At 33.4% G+C, this 25,203-nt stretch overlaps 1 protein-coding gene across 3 annotated transcripts in view; it reads left to right on the top strand.

The window, feature by feature from the left end:
• LOC125071227 (dystrophin, isoforms A/C/F/G/H) overlaps positions 1–25,203 on the top strand; it is a 557,159-nt gene that overhangs the window by 121,796 nt on the left and 410,160 nt on the right. For all 3 annotated transcript variants that reach the window (XM_047681335.1, XM_047681338.1, XM_047681337.1), the window contains exons 39-40: positions 4,141–4,239; positions 17,157–17,262. In XM_047681335.1, coding sequence (XP_047537291.1) covers positions 4,141–4,239; positions 17,157–17,262 — 205 coding nt within the window. The remainder of the gene's footprint in view (positions 1–4,140; positions 4,240–17,156; positions 17,263–25,203) is intronic.

Raw genomic sequence — 25,203 nt, 5'->3', positions numbered from 1 at the left:
GGGTGTATGTGGTACCGTAGTTACTTCTGATTTTCCATAACACAAGTGATTTAGCTACTAACATTGGGATCAGAGTAATGTATGTGACGTCCAACATTTACATTTATATAATGTATGTTAATGTCAAAACGGGGTAGTGAAAGTGATATTTTCATACAAAACAATAATATTTATATCAATAGTAATACGTTCGGTTGATTAAAAGTTAAAGTCTTGCAGCGCCATCTAATGGCAAGTTATAAGAATGCCTGCAACGGGGTAGATGTCGCCATGACATAACATAAGCGACGACTTAGGACGACTTTACCACCTGAATTAGATAATTACCGATTGACTACAGGTCAGAAGAATTGACACGGTAGCCGAGGCTACCGTTCAGGATTTGCGCGGGTCAGTAAGGTTACCTAGAGGCCTGTACCTGCCTGACCACTGCCACTGTTCTCTATTAAAACGTTAAAAACCTCATGAAAAACCTTATGAACGATCGCTCAAATGGTCATAAATGAAGTCTGAAGTATTTTTGTTATAACTTTCTCCTATTGGCAAAATTTATTAATAAATATCCATCAGAAGTCCCGGCACGTATAAAATTAAACCTGTGACCTTCAAACATTGTTTAAAATTAACGAACCGTTTCGTACCTTCCTTGTATCTATTGTTTGCGACCCACGTTTTTCGTTTAAAATCTTACAAGTATTTCTCGCTACGGCTATTAAAAATTTATAATCACAAATTTCATGACAATCTGTAGGCTTATCTATAAATTAACTCTGCCTGTCCGTCTGTCTGTTTCTCTTTTGAACTTAATTTGACATAGGCTACTTTTTATGTCTTGCACCTGACGAAGCCGCGGGCCATGACTAGTGGTATAAATCTATATGAGACAGAAACTATTTTATAAATTGAAGACAGTTTAAAAAGTACTTACTTTATAAATATATATCAAAATAAAGTATATTATAATATATAATTAATTTTGTTTTTTTATGGATATCGCGTTAATGTACGTAGTCGGGTACAAAATAAATTTAAAATATAATGTTTTTATTTACAAGTACACTTTTATGAATAAAATATGTTCATTAAAGTGACTTTAAGGGTGGCGTTGGTTAATTTAATCGTACTTCACGTAAAATTCCATGGCGCGGGAACCACAGCCGTTGCGGCCTAAACAAAAAACAAAAACAAAACGTCTGATAATATTAAATTAAAATATCAATATAATTAACAATTTGTCTTTCTCTCTTTCAAAACGTAACATACTGTTAATGATCCGCTGTTCAAAAAACTGTTAAAGAAAAAATAAATAACGCTGCTTAAATATGAGCCGAGATGGCCCAGTGGCTAGAACGCGTGCATCTTAACCGATGGTTTCGGGTTCAAATGTGAATTCCAGCAACCCGAATTAAGCAGCGTGGTGGAATATAATTCAAACCTTCTCCTCAAAGGGAGAGGAGGCCTTAGACCAGCAGTGGGAAATTTACAGGCTGCTAATTTAATGTAAAAAGTTTCAAGATTCAATGTTGATCAACTAAATCATAAAGATCACACGGATAAACACAACACGAATTAAAAACCGTTGCAAATTTATAAGTATATTATACAAGACATCTTGCTTTAAACTCGAATTCTCTTTAAATTATTTTACTATCTTAGTTATAGAAAAATACGATTTCAAATAGTAAATATTCAATAGCTACAAAGTTGACAATTGATATTCGATAATAGTTACCGACCAGACACGTCAACGCGGCTGTCACGCCGACAACAGACACCCAATCGATATGTTTTTAATCTATACATCTACGGCCCGAACAGCTCAACCTTCACCCAGCAAACGACCAAATTCGACAAAATCATGATGCCGAAACGTATAAAACATACGGGCATATAAAATGAGCGGGAACGCTGCCTGCCTGCCAGGCAAATGAGATATAACATCTTAGCTCCCATGGTTGGTGACGCATTCGTTGTGTAAGGAATGGTAAATATTTCTGACAGCACCAGTGTCTATGGGCGTTGGTGCACATTTTCCACATAGCCATATTAAAAAAAAAACAACGTTCGACTATTGTAGTTCTCCCGATTCAACGAATATTGGCCACTTAGAGAAAATAAAGTCACAGTTTTGAACTTTCTTGACTTTTAATTTTATACATTTTGATCTTATATTTATGCAAATTCGTAAAAGATTTTATTGTATACGTTTTAGAATGATTATTGTGCTGATCATATAAAACTTATGGAATTTCTACAGCGGTTTTTTTAGTTACATCATCGTGAATATTAAGAGAAATTGCTAAATTTTCCGCTTTCACGTTAATCTTGACGTAAAAAAAAACACGATAAATAATATAAAGGAGATGAAGACAAAGCTAATGATGAAAGTTTTAGGAACTTTTTGATCTCAAAGTTTCGCTGTTAGATTTGAGTGACATCTTATTGTTTTTCGAAGTTAAATGTCTTGACGTTACATTTCCGTCTCGTGTACATAAACATATAATTAAGTATTAGGGGTAGATCAATATTGCGAGTGTTTGTCAATTTTGACTTTTTTTCTTTTGTTTTGTAAAGTAATTATTATTCAATACATATAAGAATAATATATATTATTTTTAATTTATATTAAAGGCCTCTTATCACTAAGATAAAAGGTTTTTGAAATTATGTTTTGATGGTTAATTTTAAATCATCAGCTTACATAAACTTATACATGAATTTTAATATTTCATTTAGGAAAACATATAAAATAGTTACCAAATGACTTCTCTGACTATCTATGAGAAAGACGTTTAGTTAAGATTAAAACCGGTGTGTTATTCAAGAAATTCTAAACTTTTTTGAATGATTTATATGGTTTTTATTGTAATATTTAAATATTTTTCCTGTAAAGTAAAAGTAAAGTAATCTTCAGTAAGATAAAATGTTTTAAAAATGTCGCGTTTTAGAGTCAATTTGATCGACGTGTGTTTCCATTAAAGTACGAGGTTTGTAAATCAGTATTTGGAATGGTGGCTATTCTAAGCGCTTCGGGTTACTGCGGTCCCAGATGACTGCCCGCGAAGCCTTTAGAAACGACGCTATCCCGCGCCGGTATTGTTTTCGTATATTGTTATCGAAATCCGATATATGTGGGGGTTTTTTAGCGATGGCTTTATCGCTGACTATGAAGAATTCGTACATGTGATTTTTGTACTTGTGTTACATTGTATATATATATTTTTATTAATGCATAGGTTGGCGATCGGTCAATTGACTTGATGGTAAGTGGCCACCGCTGGACAATGCCATTTCTTACATCATTAAGGCGCAACCTTGGGAACTGAGATTCTATATTCCTAGTGCCTATAGTTACACTGGCTCATTTTCCTTGTTGTGAAGTGTTGTCGATGGTATATGATGAGTGGGTGGTACCTACCCAGATGGGTTTGCTAAAGCCTTACCATCATGTAATCATGAATCCAATTCGTGTTGATTTATTTACATTTTGAGTTTTACCTAATTCTATCAAACAACCAATCACATAAATTCCATTTACTTGAGGTCGGCGCAGTGTTATGACAGGATTTTATACCCAATCAGGCCAGGCCTACCCGCAATCCGCTTGACACCAACAAAACCTCCGATTGAGGCGCTTAAATGCTCGATGAGATTGAAAGATGCGCTTAACGAAATCCCTTGGTCGGCTTCTCCTATAAACAACCCGTGAGGGTTTGACATAGTGTCTAGATACCGCTGGAACCATACAGCATACAATATTTTTTATAATCAAAGGATAACAAAGTAACACTTACTATAAAATAAGCAGTTATTAATGAAACGACGACCAATAAATATTAAGCCTTATGTATGCAGGGAAAAATGTTGATAATCGACTTAGGGTGACATGCTATTTTGATACGCGTATCTTATAAGTTTTATGACTATAAGAGACAATGTCGCATATCATTCAGATATTTAACGCTCTCGTGTTCTGAGCTTAGTTTCGAGTTTCTTCTTTCAGAATAGCCTTACAGTACTGTAGTCGAATAGTGTTTCTTTGTCAAACCTTTCAGCAGGTTCTTAAAATGGTATCTAATATATATTTTGTTTCGAGTTGAATGATTAATAGTGTAGTAAATACATCAATTATTATTACAGATTCGTGACTGGTTGTCAGTTGAAGTGGATATGCTGCGCGCGCAGCCTGTCGCCGTTGGCGACGTAGATGACATCATACAACAATTGGACAAACAAAAGGTAAGCAATTAGAAACGTAATTGAAAATAAATATTTATCTCGCTGAATTGCAGCGCTTAAACACAAGGATTAACTAATTTCCCAGGCTTATATATAGCGTCTATGGACATTGGCAGAGTAAGAAATATTAATCATTACTTACAACACCAATGCGCGACACTCTAGGGAATAAATATTAACTTGGTTACCAAGGTTGGTCGCTCATTGAATTAACATCTTCATTCCCAACCTTGGTTGTACATTGGCTCACTAAGCTTTCAAACCGAATTATATCAGAACTGACTATTGTTGTTTGGTGTGTATATGTGATTGGACGTGCATAAAGCCTTGCCACCAGATAATATGTGCGCAAACGTAGAATGCATGCTATTTCTCGCTCTAGACTAGAGGGATCTAAAACAGAATCAACAGTTTTACGTACTTTCCGAATCACGGAAGTGTAAACCTAAGTTGAGATTGATAATTTTTTTTTTATTACTTTTACTAGCGCGACCTGGAATTAAATCCAAGATTGCTCGAGAACTGATAAAAAATTAAAGTAATTCGAGATTTGAAAATTTCGTTATAACATTCCTTTTCATCTCGAAAGAATTATTCATTTATAAAAACTAATATAACCTGTAAATCAAAGTTGGTTATAACCTAGGATCGCGTCACTCCTCTAATTTTCCAATTTCATTATATCTCTGACGTAAACAATACAAGCAATGTCTGTAATACTCCTTTCCCCTCCAATTAAGTGTTAAGCTTGTTTACCGTTGGGCTATTGATGTTTAATCTCACTGCTATATTAAATTTAACGATTAGGATATTTGAAATGCATATTTATACTAATATCATGAAGCTGAAGAGTTTGTTTGGTTGACGCTTATCTCAGAAACTATTGGTCCGATTCGATTATTTCATAGTTAGATAGCCAATTTATTGAGGAAGGTTTGGGCTATATAAAGTCTCGCTACAACCAATAGGAGAAAAAACAGGATTAATTATTACGACTTTTGAGTTTCTGTTGCGTGCTGTGATCAAAGTTACGCAAAAATTATGTATTAGAGAATCTGTAATATATATCCGGACGAATAGTTGGTAAAATATAATTAACAAAATATATAATTATGTTAATTGTATAACTTTAAAATGCATAACTTCCGTCCAGTAATTTTATTTTATAATTAATGCCTTAATGTTAAGAATGAAATAAATGATTATTTTCTTGTTCCTTGTAACAATAATTTTGAGTTTCTAGCTAGAATCTACATTTTCGAGCTCGTATCACTACTTCTATACTACTAAACATTAATTTTAAGTTTCTCGCTAGAATCTACTGTCTAATCTACATTTCAAAATCGTACTACTGCATGTACTTACTACTTCGGACGGTAAAACTTAATGTGATCTTGTTGATCTATTTAATAAAAAAAAAGATTATTTTAATTCCAAATTCAAATCTTATTTTGTTGTGTCCTAATAATAACAATAACTCATAGTTAAAATAAAAAACACAAGTTGTTCGGTAAAGGAAAACAAACAGAGCGAAAAAGAATACGCGAAATATTTTGCAGGCAAATGGCCCATTGTGGTACTCAAAACACTTGCGGCCAAGTACAACCAATATAACCTTTCTATACGATGATCTGATTGGTATGTTGTTTTTCCGCCACCATTCGTGTTCTTAATACGCTAAATGCTTAAGGTATTCGTGAATCAGAATAATAAAATTTCCCATTGTCGACTCACACACATCATCGCATCCAACAAGTTAACTAAAGACATAAATCTATTTAAAAAAAAACGTCACTAACGCTAAAGACTGTTTATGTAATGTATTTTAAAGAGGTTTTTCATATAAGTAGTTCTTGATTCGTTCTTGGTTATTGTTACCGTTTTCGTTGCTAAGTCGAGTATAACTCGCCAGTAACGTCATTATCATATACGAGGTCCACGGTTATTCTAAATCTGCACAGATAATAATATATAATCAAGCAAAAATTTTGACAATATAATAAACATTTGACGACCTCCGTGGTCGAGTAGTGTGTACACCGGTTTTCATGTGTACGCCACTCCGAGTTCCCGGGTTCGATTCCCGGCCGAGTCGATGTGGAAAAAGTTCATTAGTTTTCTATGTTGTCTTGGGTCTGGGTGTTTGTGGTACTGTCGTTACTTCTGATTTTCTATAACACAAGTGCTTTAGTTTCTTACATTGAGATCAGAGTAATGTATGTGATGTTGTCCAATATTTATAAAAAAAAATAATAATAATAAGAAACAGTTTGTATGTTAATTGATAAAATATTTGTGGCTCAAAAAAAAAAAAAAACTCGCTCATCGAAGACAGTACTTAGTAATCTATAGAAATTTTGGAGTCATATATAATAAATTATCAAAATATCATATTTGACTAATTAGTAGAAATACTAATAATAATAATGGATCGATCGTTCCGAAACCGCGTCGTGAATTTTAATGAGATCTAAAAAACAAGAGTCCAACGCGACGCGTGAATCTGAATTATTAAGTATACCACAGACCGGTGAAGTTGAAAAGTTTTTAAAATATTTCTTGGATTATATAGAACGAACGCAGAATCGTAAATTAGTAGTCTTTTGAGGAACACATGTTGCATAAAACATTGTCAGAAACGACGATGAGTCCCGTTGGATAGAAAAGTCAATATTAATAAAAGGTGAGGCTTAAACCAGACCCATATAAAACATGTAAACACACGAAAATAACAAATTTAATATAAGATACACCGAAGACGCGGATGATATGTCTGTTAGGAAAAAAAACCATTTTCAATACAAATTTTGTTCAAAGGATCTTTTCCTGACATTTGTCGAATGTAATCTTATAAAAGAGTAGTGCCCGCGACTTCACGCACGAAGTACACTACACTACGTTAAGAGAAAGCTCACCATATAGTAGTTGAATAAACGCAATCCATCGTTTTTCCCTCATAATCCAAAATCAATGGCATTTGCAAACCTAAGCTCAAACCTATTTTACGTAGAATACAAAATCTCGTAAACCATTTAAATAAAAACATACTCTAATGCAATAAATCAAAGTTCATTTTTCACCAACAGTTTTCGATATCAATAAATCTTAGTGCATCCAACTTACGCATTGCATGGAGCCGTCATAAATCTTGATATTGAAAATAGAACTTTAACGTAAACATAATAAGTATTCATACGGTGTCGCTGAACGGAAATAAGCTGTCAAAGCGAGGGCCAATTTGAAGAAGGGTTGTGGGAAGAGCAGACATAAGTCAAATCAAGCACTTTGGTTGATTGTCTACAAATAAATTGTAAAAAAACCAGTTTTATTCACTGCGTCGTCGGTGTAGTAACTAGCATATGAGAGCGAGGTACTGTGTTCAAAGCGAGGTTGTTTGACCAGCCAATTGTAAGTTGTTGGGTTTTTATGGCAAAAAAATCTAAATAGCAACTGGGTATGTGGAAATTGATGTTAAAAATTTGTATAAATAAATAAAATAAATATTGGACAACATCACATACATTACTCTGATTCCAACGTGAGTAGATAAAGCACTTGTTTTATGGAAAATCAGAAGTAACGACGGTACCACAAACACCCAGACCCAAGACAACATAGAAAACTAATGAACTTTTTCTACATCGTCTCGGCCGGGAATCGAACCCGGGACCTCGGAGTAGCGTACCCATGAAAACCGAGCACGAGATGAATTATAAACACAAATTAAGCACATGAAATTCAGTGGTGCTTGCCTGTGTTTGAACCCGAAATCATCGGCTAAGATGCATGCGTTCTAACCACTGAGTCGTCTCGGCTCGTACGTGTAAGGGTGGAATTAATATTATTCGACGCACGTATACTGCATCTCGCTTAGCTGGGTTTTCTCAATCGATCATATTCGATGTATCTACTAATCCTAAAAGTCAAACATATATTCAACATTGTTAAGACACTTGGGACTATTTGTAATTAATTATACCAAGATATTAGTGCGGGTACAATAGTATTATTTCAACTCTCTGTCTAGCGAAATTAGAACTTTGTCCAATTGTCCCGATGAACGTATTAGAAATATATGACATAAATCACTAATACTAAATAATCAATAGATTTACAATCTTTATTTGACTTAAAAACATTATAAACTTTTAAACTAATCTTATTTCTTTACTTATTAACTTTTAATTAAAGAAAAGAATAATCTATGCTAATATTATAAATGGGAAACTAATTCTGTCTGTCCGTCTGTGTATCTGTACTGCTCTATCACGGCCACACCACTGAAAATGCGAGCGAAGCCGCAAGCGACAAATAGTGTTTTATATTTTCAAATCAACATATTTTTACAGTCGTAAGTGTTATCCTGACCATTTCATAATATAGACGTATGTTCATTCATTAACAACGTATTGTGTTATCGCCCCTATATCAATTGCATTTGTTAAACACACGACTATAATCCTTATTATCGAAATGTTAAAGTTCGATTTAGAATAACAGTTTGTAAAACTTATAACTTAATCTACAAGTCAAATGCACTATCGCTTTAAAATATTGCCACCAATATTTTCTATTTTGTTGTTGTTTAAAGTAATTTAAATCTTATTCATATTGAAATAAAATACATAATTCAGTGAAATACGTATGGACATAAATCGTTTACGATTTAATAATGTTAACGATATATGATTATTTTTTGAACAAATAGGCTACTTGAATTACTGATAATTAGTCTCACACTTAGCTCGTAATAGACACAAATTGTACCACGTGTTGGAAAGTATTCTCATAATCGAATTTATGAATGAAAGGTGAATAATAATAAGGATTATTCTGGTTATGATGCCTATTTAATGTTACTTGATATAACAAGGATTTTGCCCTGCAGACTTTAGCAGTTAAATGTCCTCCCTTTTTGAGCAGAAGATTTGAAGCTCACTCCACTATGCTGGTCTAATGTGGGTTGGTGGATATATGTGGCATATTGTGTGTGTAAGGTGGATAACCGAGCAGGTTTCCTCGCGATATTTGCCTCGACCGTCTCGAACCGTCTTGAACTCAGAATCATCGGTTAAGATGACACGTCTTGTAACATCTTCGCCATCACGGCTCTTATATATTTATTAGTGATGTGTTCATCTGTATGGTTTTTTTGTTAACCTAAAAATATTTTCATCCTTTTCGTAAAATTATCTGACTTATTCCGGTGGTGGGATTTTATGTACATTAATAATCAATACACAACTTCCTTGTAGTAAAGGGTCTTTTTAATATCAATTAATGACACCCAATTATGTGATATGCCTAGGATATCGATACTGTATACAAAATTATTTAAAATAAACGTAAGCGCTATTCGGAACTGATGGTAGATTGAAAAAAAAATCATGAAAGTCTATTCACTAAAATAATTACTAAATAAATCGTAAACTAAAATGGAAACTCTACTTTTTTATTTTTTTAATATGGCATTGGTGTCAATATCGCTATAGTTTAAGGGCCACCTAGCGAAGTAAACATTCGCAGGATCAAAACCATTGGGCTATTGAAGTTCCCACTTCTAACGAAAGCTGTAAACTTAAATGGAGGGAAAAAAAGGAATATTAGTAATTCCTTGTAATGGGGCGGGTATTCATATTTTTATAAAAAAAAATATATTTATTTCTTTGTTCTCCATAGTCGGCTTAATAATAATTTACTAAAATCGTCCTCTATAATACCTCTTGTTTAATTTTATAAAAATTATACATATAAAAGTAATTTATAACGGTCTCATTCTTATGAGTGTTCAGGAGCAAATGTGTATTTTAGCTGAAGACTTTGCTTATATAGAGCTGCTAAGACTAAGGAGCGCATGCGCTAAACTTAGAGATGCGAAAAGTCGATGTTTTGAAGTACTAATTCCAGTACTCGGAAATGCTTGTTATTTTGATATAGATATATATGTTAAAATATTATAGTAAAATATAGTTTCCTTTTTGATTAGATTTATCTTCATGATAATATATTTTTATGTTTCTGTGAAGTTTATCCGCCATTTCTCTCTACAAATTTTATTCAAATTTGGGTTTTTGGATCGGTCGTGTCTGTTAGTGATTTATGATAGATCTTGCGTATATGCCGCACAAATATAAGAGTTTTCTTAGAAAATATTGTCAAATACTACCCCGTTGTGGTTTTCGATTCTAAAAACTAAACATGTTAAGAAATAAAAGCGCACAAAGGTGGAATTATTCCAATAATTGATCTCTTTAAACAAACTCTCAGGTAATGAGCGAAGAATAAGTTAAGACTTGACGCGTATTAAACTCATTACAAACTAAAATTATGAATTAAAAAACCACATTTTTACTAATTAGTTTATCAATAAACATAAAATATGATCGTATATATTATAACATTATCATTTGTTAATTAATAAAATAATCATTATTTTATTATTTTGCTTTTAAACAGTAGTAACAATAGTATTCAGTAACTTCAAGTAAAATTCCTAAAAAGGAACTAATATTATCAATATCGACAAGTTATCGATAAAATATCTCGGCTTCACTATTATCCCCACCAGAACTCGCGCATGCGTGTTATTATAATAGCCAATAGTGTAAGCCTTGGCGGGGATGGTTGCTAGGCAACCGCCGGCTAGTTACGCTGTTCCTACACCTAAATTTTATCGTAAAATCGTAGCAATGTGGCCACGGTCACCGGGCCGGGCGGTTGTGTGCATATTATGTTTATTTGTTAGCAAAATTAAACATACTTGATAGTTGTCTTTATCATAATGCTTGTATTTATACATAATATAGTACCTGGGCGCAAAGTTGGACTCTAATGATTTAAAATGCTATAATATTTTATTATATTGAGAAATGTTCCCATTATTTAGGACAAACATAATTGCACGTTTTATATTATAAGTATTGATCAAAGAAACGTACAGCTTTCCTTCAAGCCATTTTATTAGCCAATACTAGAGAATTTCTTAAAAAAAAAACACACACACACTTTTATTTGCCACACCCGTGGTTCGATATCAAGTCGTACAAGATAGCTACTAATAAATTATATTTAGAATTAAACTCTGAGATTTAAATCAATGTAACTAACTAAATACTTACTTGGTGGTGCTTTCTGCAAGCCCGTCTGGGTAGGTACCACCCACTCATCAGATATTCTACCGCCCAGCAATACTTAGTACTGTTGTGTTTCGGTTTGAGCGTAGCCAAGCACAAAAAGCATAACATCTTAGCATAGTTCGGTGGCGCATTAGCGATTTAAGGAATGATTATTATTTTTGACGACAATGGGTATGATGACCACTTACGATCAACTTAGATCCTGTGTATGTAGTTGACAGTGGCTCATACGCCTTTTCAATCTGAACGCAATAATTATGAGTTTTGCTGTTATTGGTAGCACTGTAATAAGTGGCTTGTACCACCAATTTAGGTAGTACCAAATTAATATTATATTTTAAATCGATATTAGACAAGTACCTATCGATATATCGATTATCAATTTGCGTCCCAATAACGGAATTGATCCGTCACACTACGGACATCCGTCAAATGTCAATCCTTTTTCTCTGAAGCGTAACTCTGAAGTCATGTGATCCTAGTAACAAGAATATATTTTTTTAATCCAATTACTTAATAGAGAAAATTTTAATACAATTAATGTTGTCGAAATAGATATGTGCGTGTAGCATACATTGATGTTATAATACAAATATATTTTTTTCTACGTCATTCATCCAAAGATATTTTTTATACATTGTTGTGTTAACTCTTCGACTGATCATTTCAACACTTTCAATCTTTAATCGATAGATTTTACATGAGATTGCTTATTAATTTTGGCGTAAACCAACCATGTAGTTATTTATTTATATAAACCTCCAGTCAAGGTAAACATTTACCAATATAGGTTCAGAATAGACTACTACTTTAATCCATTAAGCTTGTGTCGTTACGCTGAGTGTTAAATTAAATACTACACTAGCAGCCCGCCTTGACATCGGCCGTATAAAATAGAAATTTAATTAAGTTTAATATTAAAAATTATTAGAGAATCAAGAGGTAACTATTTTTTTCTTACTAACAAAGGAAATTATAAATGGCACACCGCTTCATTAAAGCTTCCTCTCTTTTGAGGAGATGGTTCGGAACTTATTCCACCATGCTGCTTTAATGTAGGTTCGTAGATATCATCATACTTATGTGACAGAATTTCAGTGAAATAAATAATTAATTAATTTAATTCCTCACAATGATTTCCTTTACCGGAAACGAGATCAATTGTTATAAATGGAAATTATGCACGTAAAAATTCTCTAGCGCTTGCCTTGATTTGAACCTGCAATCATCTCATAAGATTGATATGTTCTTACCTTTGGGTCATCTGTTTGTACTATTTATAAAATAAACGTCAACCACACACAAGCTCGTAAAGAGGGGCGGAGGGATGACATGACGCTATTAGAGAGCCACATGACGTTTAACGTCACGCCATATGAGCCAGTCTTCTGAGACAATAGACATTTTACATTGATAATCTTAAAATTGTCTGAAATTTTCTACCATTTGGAAGTTGATTGATTACGTGAAACCCAATTTCTAGATCGATTACTCAAAGCCTTTCTGTTGCCTAGGTTCATCCCTTTTTGTTCTATTTGTGACATCATATCCGACATTAATTGATGATTCTGTTTTGTTGATAAAATCCCGACCGGCTTGTACTTTTAGATGATTAGAGTTTGTTACTATTAAAAATAGCCGACGAATTTAAGCTCGACTGACGTGCTGCTAGGAAATCTGAATCTTAGCAGACTATTTAAACCAGCTATCTGCTGGTTTTAATAGGGAAAGCAAAGATTTTATGTGCTTAATTTGTGTTTATATATGTATATTTATATGATATGGTTAGGCGGACGAGTACACCACCACCTGATGGTTAGTGGTAACCACCGCTCATAGACAAGGGGGCTATAAAAATTTTAAACTTACATCGCCAATACGCCACCAACCTTGGGAACTAAGATGTTATGTCCCTTGTGCCTGTCCCTTGCTCACCTTTCAAACCGGCACACAATACTGATCGGTGAGTGAGCCAGTGTAACTACGTGGCGCATTGGTATTGTAAGGAATGGTTAATATTTCTTAAAGCGCCATTGTCTATGGGCAGTAGGGACCACTTACCATCAGGAGACCTATTTGTTCGTCCGCATACCAAAATAAAAAATACTTATTCAACTAAAAGCTAAACCCAAAGCCCGACCACCAACTAAAATTCAACGGGCTCTGTGGTGCAGCGAAACATCGTTAACCTACATGTATGTGATGTTATTTTTCATGTGTCGGATTCAATTTTGCCTTTTGACGTGAACGTTAATAATATTAAAAGACCGGCCATGTTTCAAACGGGACTCGTGCAATGAGAGTACCGAGAGATTATATATTAGTAAATCTTTGATAGCGGCTATAGATGTGTGAATATTTTAAACTAATATCCGCGTTATTAAACCCGCATGGCGCTGTATATATTGGAAAACATCACATAAATTACTCTGATCCCAATGTAAGTAGCTAAATCGCTTGTGTTATGGAAAATCAGAAGTAACGACGGTACCACATACACCCAGACCCAAGACAACATAGAAAACTAATGAACTTTTTCTACATCAACTCGGCCGGGAATCGAACCCGGGACCTCGGAGAGGCGTACCCATGAAAACCGGTGTACACACATGTGGCGTCGTCAAATATATATGTATAATATTATATTCGTGTATTAAACAATTTCTACTAAATAATTAAATTCAAATATACTTATATTTCTTATATTTAAGTAAAAAACTGCGAATTTTATAATACTACTTATAGCTCACAAACCTCCACCCCCGAATTTATCCTCTCGAAACGTGATTTGAAAAAATGTAGCCTATGTCCGTCCTTGGAACTTAAACAATCTCCATACAAAATTTTATCAAAATCGGAACAGCGGTTTAAGCGTGAAGAGATAACAGAGTTACTTTCATATTTATAATATTACTAAAGATTGTTGATTTTAGTGATAGAAAATCAACAATTAGTTGCAACACAGTTAATTAACGAAATGTACTTTTAAATCTTACTTCTCTATTTATTTGTTAAGACTTTGTAACTCCGAGACCAAACAAGTCTAACTACTTTCTTCCGAGACAGTATACAAGACGCCCCTCTAATGTCGTCTGGCATATCTGCCTGACTGTTCAGTGTGGTTTGCGTCCTCTATATTCAAGATAACGTACAAACACTTTAGTTTAAAATTTTACGATTATATCTTTTAGAGCGAAATCATTCCTATTAACAGTACAGTCTAGATTTAAACCATTAAGTTTGGTTAATGTTCTAGAATTTCTAAAAATCGTCTAGATTCAAGGACAGTGATTAAAAACATATATATATATATATATATATATATATATATATATATATATATATATATATGTCGGAGAAGCAGGATGCCGAACAGTTCGGGGATTGATCCGACATTTGTAAAACTATGTGGGCGTGCAATGGAGATATTCATAAAATAAAACGTATTTAATATCGTCTAATCACTGTATTCATTGATTCAATAATCGTACACCACAATAATATCAAAGGATTACAATAATTCATCTCGATTAAGAGCAAATGGGTTTGCAAGCAACCATCGCATTCGAGAAGCTTGTCAAAACAACTCCATTCGGGGTGACCCGCTCTTATAAGTAAATCAGCCATCAAACATTATTGCCAACTATTCGATTCATTAATTATCCAAATCAACAACCAAAGTAACCACGCTCCGATATATATATATATATATATATATAATAATTTAATAAGAGCTTAGTGACTATTTAAAGGCAAAATATGATTTTATAAAGAATTCCTGCCCGGGGCGCTGAGCTCGCCCGGTACTGAATAAGCTCGATCGATTAATATGTTGAGCGTTGATAGACACATTTAAAGTTCTATTAAATAATGGAATCGATGGTGGTCAAAAACTTTCTCGTGAGAAGATTGCTAGTTTACATTGTATAGTTTAACCTTTTGCTTATTGAATTATTTGAATATTCATATATGATCGGGTTTTAAACGTGACTTATGATAAAGTTATGAAACAATACGTTGATATAAATTCGGTTGCTTCACGTGTAATGGATATTTTTGTTCCTTGTCTCGGTGGAATCTACGTTATGAAGTGCCTGCTTAAATCTGCAGGTAATTTTTATTAAGTACTATTTAAAAGTGCTAATTGGAGTCATTATGAATGGAAAATATTTTGATTTTGTTTTATAAGATATAATCAGCGTTCATTTTACAAATCAAAAAGTAACTTTCTCTAATGGTCTATCTGTCCGTCTGTCTCTGTTAACCTTTCACGGCCAAACCACTGAATCGAATTCGATGGAATTTCGTGTGAAGCTTGAACAAAGCCGCGAGTGACGACTAGTACTCGAACAATAGAGTTCGAGACGAACTTAGTTTTTTTATTTCTAAAGGCTTACAGTAACGTTTTGTCGTTTTGGTGACTTTTATCTTCACAATATATACTAATTTATAGTTATATACTAATATTATAAATGTGAAAGTAACTCTGTCTGTCTGTCTGTCGCTCTTTCACAACCAAACCAATAAACCGAATTCTATGAAATTTTGTATGAAGCAAACTTGAACTCCAAGCAAGGACTACTTTTTTGCCTAACACATGACAATCAACCCCTAAAACGCGAGCAAAGCCGCTGGCGACAACTAGTAAAATAATAATATAGTTCGAGAAAGTAATTAAGTTGCTTGCTCAAATGTACACAATGTCAAGGATGAACGACTATGAGATATAGACATATCTTGGACTAAAGCGGAATACAAAATAGAAATGGCATCAGACTAAAGAAACGCTAATACATAGATAAGTATATATATATGACAAGATGAACCTGCGGCTTTACCTTTCTTATAAAACTTTACCTATAGCACACAAAGCATCACTCACATTTAACTACTCGTGTCTGAATTGTCAATCAACCACTAAAACGCGAGCCAAACCGCGGGCAACAACTAGTATTTTATATATTGTTACAAATAAAATTGTAAACAAAAACAATGTACGTAAAACTTAGAAGTAACTGCGCAGTTACCCCCGCTTTAAATTTACTCCATTGACGTGACAAGCGCGTAATTTATGTTCTTTTATGTACTTTCTATTAACACGAAGTACAGATAAACTTTTAACCAAGTTTTCGATACCGAAAAGTTAATACCTTCTAAAAGAGGGGTAAAGTGTTTGTTTCTGTAATGAGACACGCACACAGATCCGTGTAGACACACTTATATGTTTGCCAATTAAATTTAATTAATAAAAGACGTGAATAAAATACGTTAATATTTTAATTGATGATTTCCAATAATTTTAATAAATGATTTTAAAAAAAAAAAATAAAAATAGAAATAAAATTCTTTTATTTAACTAATTTTGATAATTAATATCAATTTTATTTTTGTAATAAAGTTATTTTAGTGTGAACTGGCTAAATAAATATATACCACCTGCAGGTGACCTTGCCCCCTCTTTCTCCTTCTTTCTGCCTCTTTCTATTATATAAGGTTTAAAAAATATTATTTTAGATTTTTGTATTATTGCTTTTGTTCACGCGGATTAATGAATATATTTTTTTTGCTTTTAATTGAATTATTTTGCAAACGTTGTCGATTTATGTATCTGTCATAATATATAGCGAAAATAGAACCTTTTATTTTTATATACTCTAGTCTTGCACATATTAAACATTACATTGAAATAAAAAAAAAAAACTAGCTTTGAATTTCGAATTCCAAAATCGATCCAGACTACAATTCGAATTAGAATTTAAATATCACGTGATATTGTTCCAGGGTGTTCTCAGAGAGCTCGAACAAAAGAAACCACAACTGGACGAGCTTCTCCACACGGCCGAGAGTTTGAAAGGCACCGAAAATAGGCAACAACTTCATGGCAAAGGTATGTTATTTTATATCAGACTCCGATACAATAATGCGAATTCGTATTAGTTATCAGTTTTCATTAGAGAATAAGCCTTCGAGCAGCGATTCTGTAAAGATTGTGTCAGACTGATATCATAATTTAAAAAGGTTTAGCTTTATTACTTTTATTATGTTTAGAACGATCTTATTTCATACTCTTAAATATGATACAATAACTTTATTGTACACCGATAAGCAAAATCATAAAAACAGACAGGAATGTACAAGGGGCAACCACATCGCTAAGATAGCGATCTTTCCCAGACAAACTTAAAGTAGAGGAAAGAAAAGGATACCAGTGTTGCTAGCGTTTAATGCAGACGGAGACGAATGTTTGGACGAATAACGAGAAATTGGTAGGAATGTTTCTTTGTTTAAAAAAATATTATATGTATATAAAAACATTACTCTCATTGAATAAAACTTAATATGGCTTTAATTAACGGAAAGTCTGAATATAATCGACATGTTAGTTTAAATTTGTTTCTAAAACTGACAACCACCATTAAAAATAGAGCTGTTCTGTTAAAAAAAACTCGAAACTAATCTCAGAACAAAAACGTGAAATGTCAGCGATATAATACGATATGCGACATTCTCTATAAACATTATAAAATTTAAAGGATCTACGTATCAAAATGACGTATCACCGTAAGTCGGTTGTCAACATTTCACAAGTGAGATACTAAGTGTGTTATTACAGAAGACTAGTGGTTTTATAATTGGGTCGTTACTATTTGTCTGAATTCGTACGTATAGATTTGAGGTAACGTCAGATCTAGCCAAAGTGAATATCGATTTCGTAGAATGATTTTCATTATACTGATTGAGTATAAAATTATTAGATGTCGGCTTGCAAATTTGGTAAAATAATGTATAAGAAATATGATCACAGGGAAACCGGGGATATCTGTCGCGTACCCAATAAAATATTAAAGCATACGCCATATTAGATATGTTTTGACTACAACAATGACCATTGTTTATTTATATTTTTTTTATAACATGTATTGATGGACGACCTATTGCACCGAACCTTGGGAACTAAGATGTTAAGTCCCTTGTGCCTATAGTTCAGGCACAAGGTAGAATATATGAACAGAGAGGAAGGAACCAAGGAACTCTTCTGTAGATCTCTCATATAAACTTTCATTCTCTAGAGGATGAATGTCGGAAGTGACTTTTATTTTTATATTTTCTATAAAAAATTATGGATCTGTCATACAAACTATTATATTATATCAGAGATATTCGTTTCGAAAAACGGTTGTGTTGTACGAGTTTATCTAAAACACTAATATCGAAAGTCTTAACACAAATTTTCGTCTTTCTGTCTTGAAAAAATGGCTTCAGACTTCTTAAACAATAAGTCTTAGTAAATAATAGGTATGCATTTGTTTTTAATATACACTTCACGTAAAGTCTACGCGCTTTAATTAGCTAGGGTCAGTCTAATGAACGGCCTTAATTGGAGAACTTTCTAGAGAAATGTTATAACTTTCTAACCTTTACTGGTCATTGGTAGTTTAATTTAAAAACTTTGACTACAAGTTGCTTTAGCCACTTCTAATTTATAAAGGGTTATCTATTGTATAAGACTTCTCGAAAGCCAGTCTGGGTACTCATCAAATATTCTGCCGCCAAAAACCTGTAAACCTTAAACTTCTCTGTAACTTAATAAAGTTTCTAAATCTTAAATCTATTATAAATCCGAAAGGCTTAAATTGAATGTTCCAATTAAACCTGACTGTATTAGTACATTTTTCTTTAAAAAAAAAGATAGATCGTAACATTTTGATTTACGTCTATCAAGACGATGATTATCTATTATTGTATATTTAAAAATAATTATTTTATCAATTTTAACTGTTACTTCCTTTATAACTTGTAGATGTAGATGTTTCTCTTTAATTAAAATTTTTCTCCAAAGACATTTGCGTCAAACAATCTAACCAACGACCGATCTTTGGGTCAATTATTTTTCGTTGTTCCAATATTGTGTTGAAATAAAACTAGTTTTTAACGGATTTAATCGCGTATATTAATTATTTTAACATCCCGACGTTTCGAGCACTTTGCAGTGTTCGTGGTCACGGGCAGACCGACGATTAAATCCGTTAAAAACTAGTTTTATTTCAATGTGTAATAATCGCGAAAATCTAAGACAACAATATTGTGTTTCTTCCTTATTTAATCGAATTTTATTAAACCCATCAACACATAGCTTACGTCTTTATGTAAATTTTTAACTACTATAACTGAATTAGTCAAGACTAGACTAGACTAGACTAGACTAGACTAGACTAGACTAGACTAGACTAGAATATACTAGACTATTGTATGTATATATAATAATTACATACATAAATCTTCTGCAATTGACTACGTAACTGACCTTATAACGATATGACTTATTTTGATAACATTTTTGGTTCCTGTTTGGTTTAAATTAGTCCTTATTAGATAGGGGGCGCTGCGATCAGTAAATAAATTTCTTATTTCACCCAGAGACTGACAGCTAGTGTATTGTAAATTCAATTCGAGACTGAATACTAATATAATTCAATTTATCTTTTTTGTATACATTTCTGCAATATTTTTTTGTTATCGTTGGTGTGCTTAATTTGTGTTTATAAAATTCTTCGAATGTTCTAGAATCTTTTTAGATTATATTTGATAATGTTTCTGAAAAAAATCTGTGTCTTGAATGCAGCAATTTAATTTATTTATTTTTATTTAATATATCCTTTTTATTTATCTCGATTTCACTTGAAGGGGTGCTAAATTCGACGTTTTCTTTTATTTATTCCTTTATATAACCCTACCGTTACAACGACTCCGTTCGAATTTGATGCTATCGCGTTTAAAACCTTATTTACTCAACCCTAGGGACTATAATCAAACACTTTGTTTATGGGTCTGTAAAGCTGTAAATCTTCGACCCTCGCGAAACGAAGTATAATGGGTATTAAGATGCAAGCGATTATAACATTTGTAGTGATACGTATAAGATAAAAAATGCTAGGAATCTCTGTACATATACTTTAAGCCATTATGGCAGTAGTTAGATCCTAATGGTAAGTAGTCTTATCAGGAATGTTTTTTTTTTTACTTAATAATAAATAATCAATGCTATGAAATTCAGAATATGTTAAGAAGTTAAGGAGCAGTGCTTGTTAACGCTTTCTTGAATCTATTGTATTATAACAAAGCTGAAGATCTTTGTTTAAACGTGCTCATCACTGGAACATCAAACGGAGTGGAGTCGGATTAGAAAAAAATATGTTTGCATGTGATAGGTCAATTCTTGAAGGATACTTGAGGAAGGTTATAGACTATTAAAAACAGGGTACGGCTCAGGGGAGCAGAAACGCTTAACGCGTAACGAATGATAAATCACAGAAGAGTTAGTCAAGTTTATTTTTAGTAGTTCATATATTAAATTTAGGCGTATGGTGAGCTGTATCGATATATATTTTTAAGTTATCGTTACGAATCAAACGAACATGTAAGTATATAAACAAGATGATAACATACTTCTGATATAACCTTCAAATGTGGACTGACGAAATTTCCAGGACCAATTTCTGTTTTTTGTCTAGCTGATGAATTTACGTTTTGAAAACATTCTACTGTCCAAATAACTTCTATTTACCTACGTAAACGTCATAAGACGTTTGAATTATTACTATTATTTAGCGTTAGGTCAATTCGATATAAAGTAAATATATGCTTTAATACAAAAGTATGAATTGTTGTGTTACGGTTTGAAGGGTGAGTGACGTATTAACACCACGGAATTATTAATATTTCCTACAACGCCTGTATCTATGGGGGGTGATGATAAATTATCAGATCAAGCCAAATGATCAGGTGACTTATTCGTCCATCCACCGACCTACTAGATAAATAAATAATATTCATCATTATCATATCAGCCGTAGGACGTCCACTGCTGAACATAGGCCTCTCCCAATGACTTCCACCTAAATAAATAATATTAAATTTTATAAATTAAGTATCTTAAATCCCATGCTTTTCAGATTTCAATTTAACTATATTTTTACTTGGTTACTCTCATCCTGACACTAAACAATAATACATAGTATAAAATCAAAATCAAAATATTCTTTATTCGAGTAGACTTATAACAGCATTTTCGAATCGTCATGTTACACTGTGATATTCAAATAATTCTGTTCCTGATTAAATGATCAGCCAATGTAATTAAGACACAAGGGACATAACATTTTAGTTTCCAAAGTTAATTACGATGTGAGGGACGATTGACACTTAGCGCGTCAATAGCTAAGAAAGGTGACCACTGACCACCAGGTGTATAAAATATAAAAACAGATTCGAACCCACAACAATGACAACGTGATCTTTCCATTGGACCGTTAACGCGATAACAATGTATTTGTAAAACAGACGAACTCGCTTAAACGCTCTACCCCCGTATCTAGATTTATCGGGGACAACATTAATCTTTTTAAACGATTCAGAAATTAATTGGTACGAATTCACGGCGCTCTGTTCTGTTATAAATCACATCCTTACCCGTTATTACGTTAATTGTTTTTATTCGTGTTGCATTAGAAAATTATTTTGTAACAGTGAATTTTATAAAAAAAAAACGCGTTGTAATTTTTTCAATTGTAATTCGTGTGGATAAATTGTGATTGTGTGTTGGTATTAGTGTGCGTTTATGTAAGTAGTTTTTGGTATGTATGTATGTACGAGAGCCGAGATGGCCCAGTGGTTAGAACGCGTGCATCTTAACCGATGATTGCTGGTTCAAACCCAGGCAAGCACCACTGAATTTTAATGTGCTTAATTTGTGTTTATAATTCATCTCGTGCTCGGCGGTGAAGGAAAACATCGCGAGGAAACCTGCATGTGTCTAATTTCAACGAAATTCTGCCACATGTGTATCAACCCACATTGGAGCAGCCTGGTGGTATATCCTCCAAAGGGAGAGGGGGGACCTTAGCCCAGCAGTGGGAAATTTACAGGCTGTTAATGTAATGTAATGTAAAAATGTATGTCTGTATTTATAAACCAAATGCATGAGCCTATTGACACTGAAAAAATAAGTTAACCACTCCTTACGTCGAAAATGTGCTAACATGCTTGAAGAATAAGTTACATTATTTATGCCTGACGTAACTCTGGCTCACTCACCCTTTCAACTGCAACTGGCACTCATCACATGAGTCACGCGACGATGTTATCTCCTCAGATGGTCTTGGATAGAGCCCTACTATGAAATATTCTATATCATTTACTTTAAAATATAAATACATAGAATATATACGAAGATTATCTTCATGGGTTTTAATTTGAATTTTAATTACACAGGATAAATTTGATAGCATCATATGATGTAGGTCGTAAAATATACGAAGAATTGAGGATCAAGAGTCGAATAGGATTTGAACTCTTAATGAAAGCTGGATATGAAATGTTTAGGTTTATTTTAGACTTACTTTTCGACGAACATTTAGCAATATTGAAATTCTAAAGAAAATTTAAGTTTAAGTTTTATTTATTTAAGTTTTTTTCGGACTGTCAATGGGCCACTCGATAGTGAACACTGTCTATAGACGCTCATATAAGCGCATAAGCGCCTTAAGAAATATGAAGCACTCCTTACATTGCCAATGCCACATTGGGAGCTAAGATGTTAGGTCTCTTGTGTCTGTAGGTACACTGACTCACACACATCTCAAATCGGAACACAGCAATACGAAGTATTGCTGATTGACGGTAGAATATATAATTAAATGAATAAATAAATAAATATTGGACACATCACATACATTAATTACTCTGATCCCAATGTGAGTAGCTGAAGCACTTGTGTTGTGGAAAATCAGAAGTTACGACGGTACCACAAACACCCAGACCCAAGACAACATAGAAAACTAATGAACTTTTTCTACATGCTTTTCTTATGATAATGACTGGTTGGTACCTATTCTGTCTGAGTAGGTACTACCCACTCGCACAAAGCCCACCCACCAAGTAAATAAGTTCATTATCTGATTTTTGGACATAATATAAATAAATATTAATTTTTAACTTAATGTGTTGTCAATCCATTACTGAAACTTTGTTTTTACATTTTCTTCATTCAATTTTCTGCGAGATAATATCAATATTATATCAATAACTCAAGTAATTCACGGTTGGTATTTATACACCAGCCATGAAAAAACGTTTCTTTCTTATCTTGTAGTTGTTCATTTTCTTGTCTATATAGTTTAAACATATTTCCAGATAAAGTTTTTTCTTGCTAATTAGTCTTGACTACGCTGCCTTCACGAAATTGAATCCTTTCCCTTGAGACGGCAGGCTGTATACATTAGTTTTTACAATTTTAATAATGAGTTTTATTTCAAGACACTAAAATGCATTATCCAATGTAGCCATTCTAACTACAAAAATAGCAACGGTTACAGGAATCTGAACTCTATGCAGTAGAAATAAAAGATTAAAATAGTTTGAACGGATGTACGTAACATGGGTTATGAATTGTTAATTAATGAATAATTAGCATTATTCAGAGTACTATAAATTGATTCCAGTCATTTTGTAGTACAGAAAAATTACTTGAAGAATGTATGGTGCTGTAGAAAATCAATATTTGATTGGAACATCGACACCAAATAGCGCGCCTGTTGGTCTTCTATATGTTATTCGGCAAGCAAATGAGTGAGATGGATGGCGAGCTCAGGAGCTGCATAAATATTACAACACCCCCCCTCCTTCTTAATACTTTAGCATCGTACAAATAAGCCTATCTTGGGGATTCAATACGGAACGAAAATATGAATCGGAGAACCAAGGTTACCGACATAGCTCAGCGAATGAGCAAACTGAAGTGTCGGGTCACGTGTGCCGCAGAATCGATGGCCGTTGGAGTAGACTGTTTCGTAGTGGTGAACGCTTGGTAAACGCAGTGTTGGGCGTTATTGCCGAGCAGCTGAAGATTGGCGTGAACTGGTGGCGTGCCATGGGAGGGCCAATGCTTAAAGCGCTTTTTTTATTTAACAAATTTCTCATGTTGACCAAGATGTGTAAAGGGCAAAGATGGCCCTAATAATCATGACTCAGGTGTTTTTAAAGCAAGAGCGAATAGACACTTTCTAGCAAGCATACTCCACCTTAAAATAAATCAGCGCTCATCAGTTCATACAAGTCAAGCGTAAACCTAAAGCTGTGATTACTCTAACTGGCTGTTATGCTGACGTTAGAGGTTGTGTCCCCACTTACGTACGTTAATTAGTAGTAAACTGACGTACCCCTACAAAACTATTCATTCTCAAACTGCGTTACACGTTCATAGATACGTGTAACTGTGTATTTATATTTAATGTTACTTTTTATTAACGTTATTGTTAGTACAAATGCAACAATAATTTAATGAAATAATATTTAATAAACTTTCGACAGGAACTCGATCGATAATTTGAAATATTCAAATGCTTCAGTGTCCATTTTCTTGTTTTTTTTTTAATGGCTTTGGTTGGAGGATTGGGCAATGATAAGTGTTCCCGACTACCCGGTATATACATTGGCACTATATCAAATTTGAATAATTTCTTACATAACTAATGCGCCACGAACTTCGGGAACACAAGTTAGACTGACTCGCTCATCCTTCAAATACAACAAAACTAAGTATTACTTCTTGACGGTAGAATAAATGATGAGCGGGTGGTGACTACTCAGACTGACTTGCACAAATCCCTACTACTTCGATTTTGGTTTCTATTTTAAATAGTACGGCAATATTGTCGCCCTAAAGGAGTACTTTAGCAAAATCCCTTCTCAGCGATTGCCTACGGCATGAGGTAACCTACTTTCTAAACATAATTCCCTGAGCTTCACTAGTTTCGACTCGATGATACAT

This window comes from Vanessa atalanta, chromosome 19 (assembly GCF_905147765.1).
Source record: "Vanessa atalanta chromosome 19, ilVanAtal1.2, whole genome shotgun sequence".
In the NCBI taxonomy this organism is placed as follows: Eukaryota; Metazoa; Arthropoda; class Insecta; order Lepidoptera; family Nymphalidae; genus Vanessa; species Vanessa atalanta.
The sequence above is the reverse complement of the archived record's forward strand: the minus strand, read 5'-3'. Positions and strand labels throughout refer to the sequence as shown.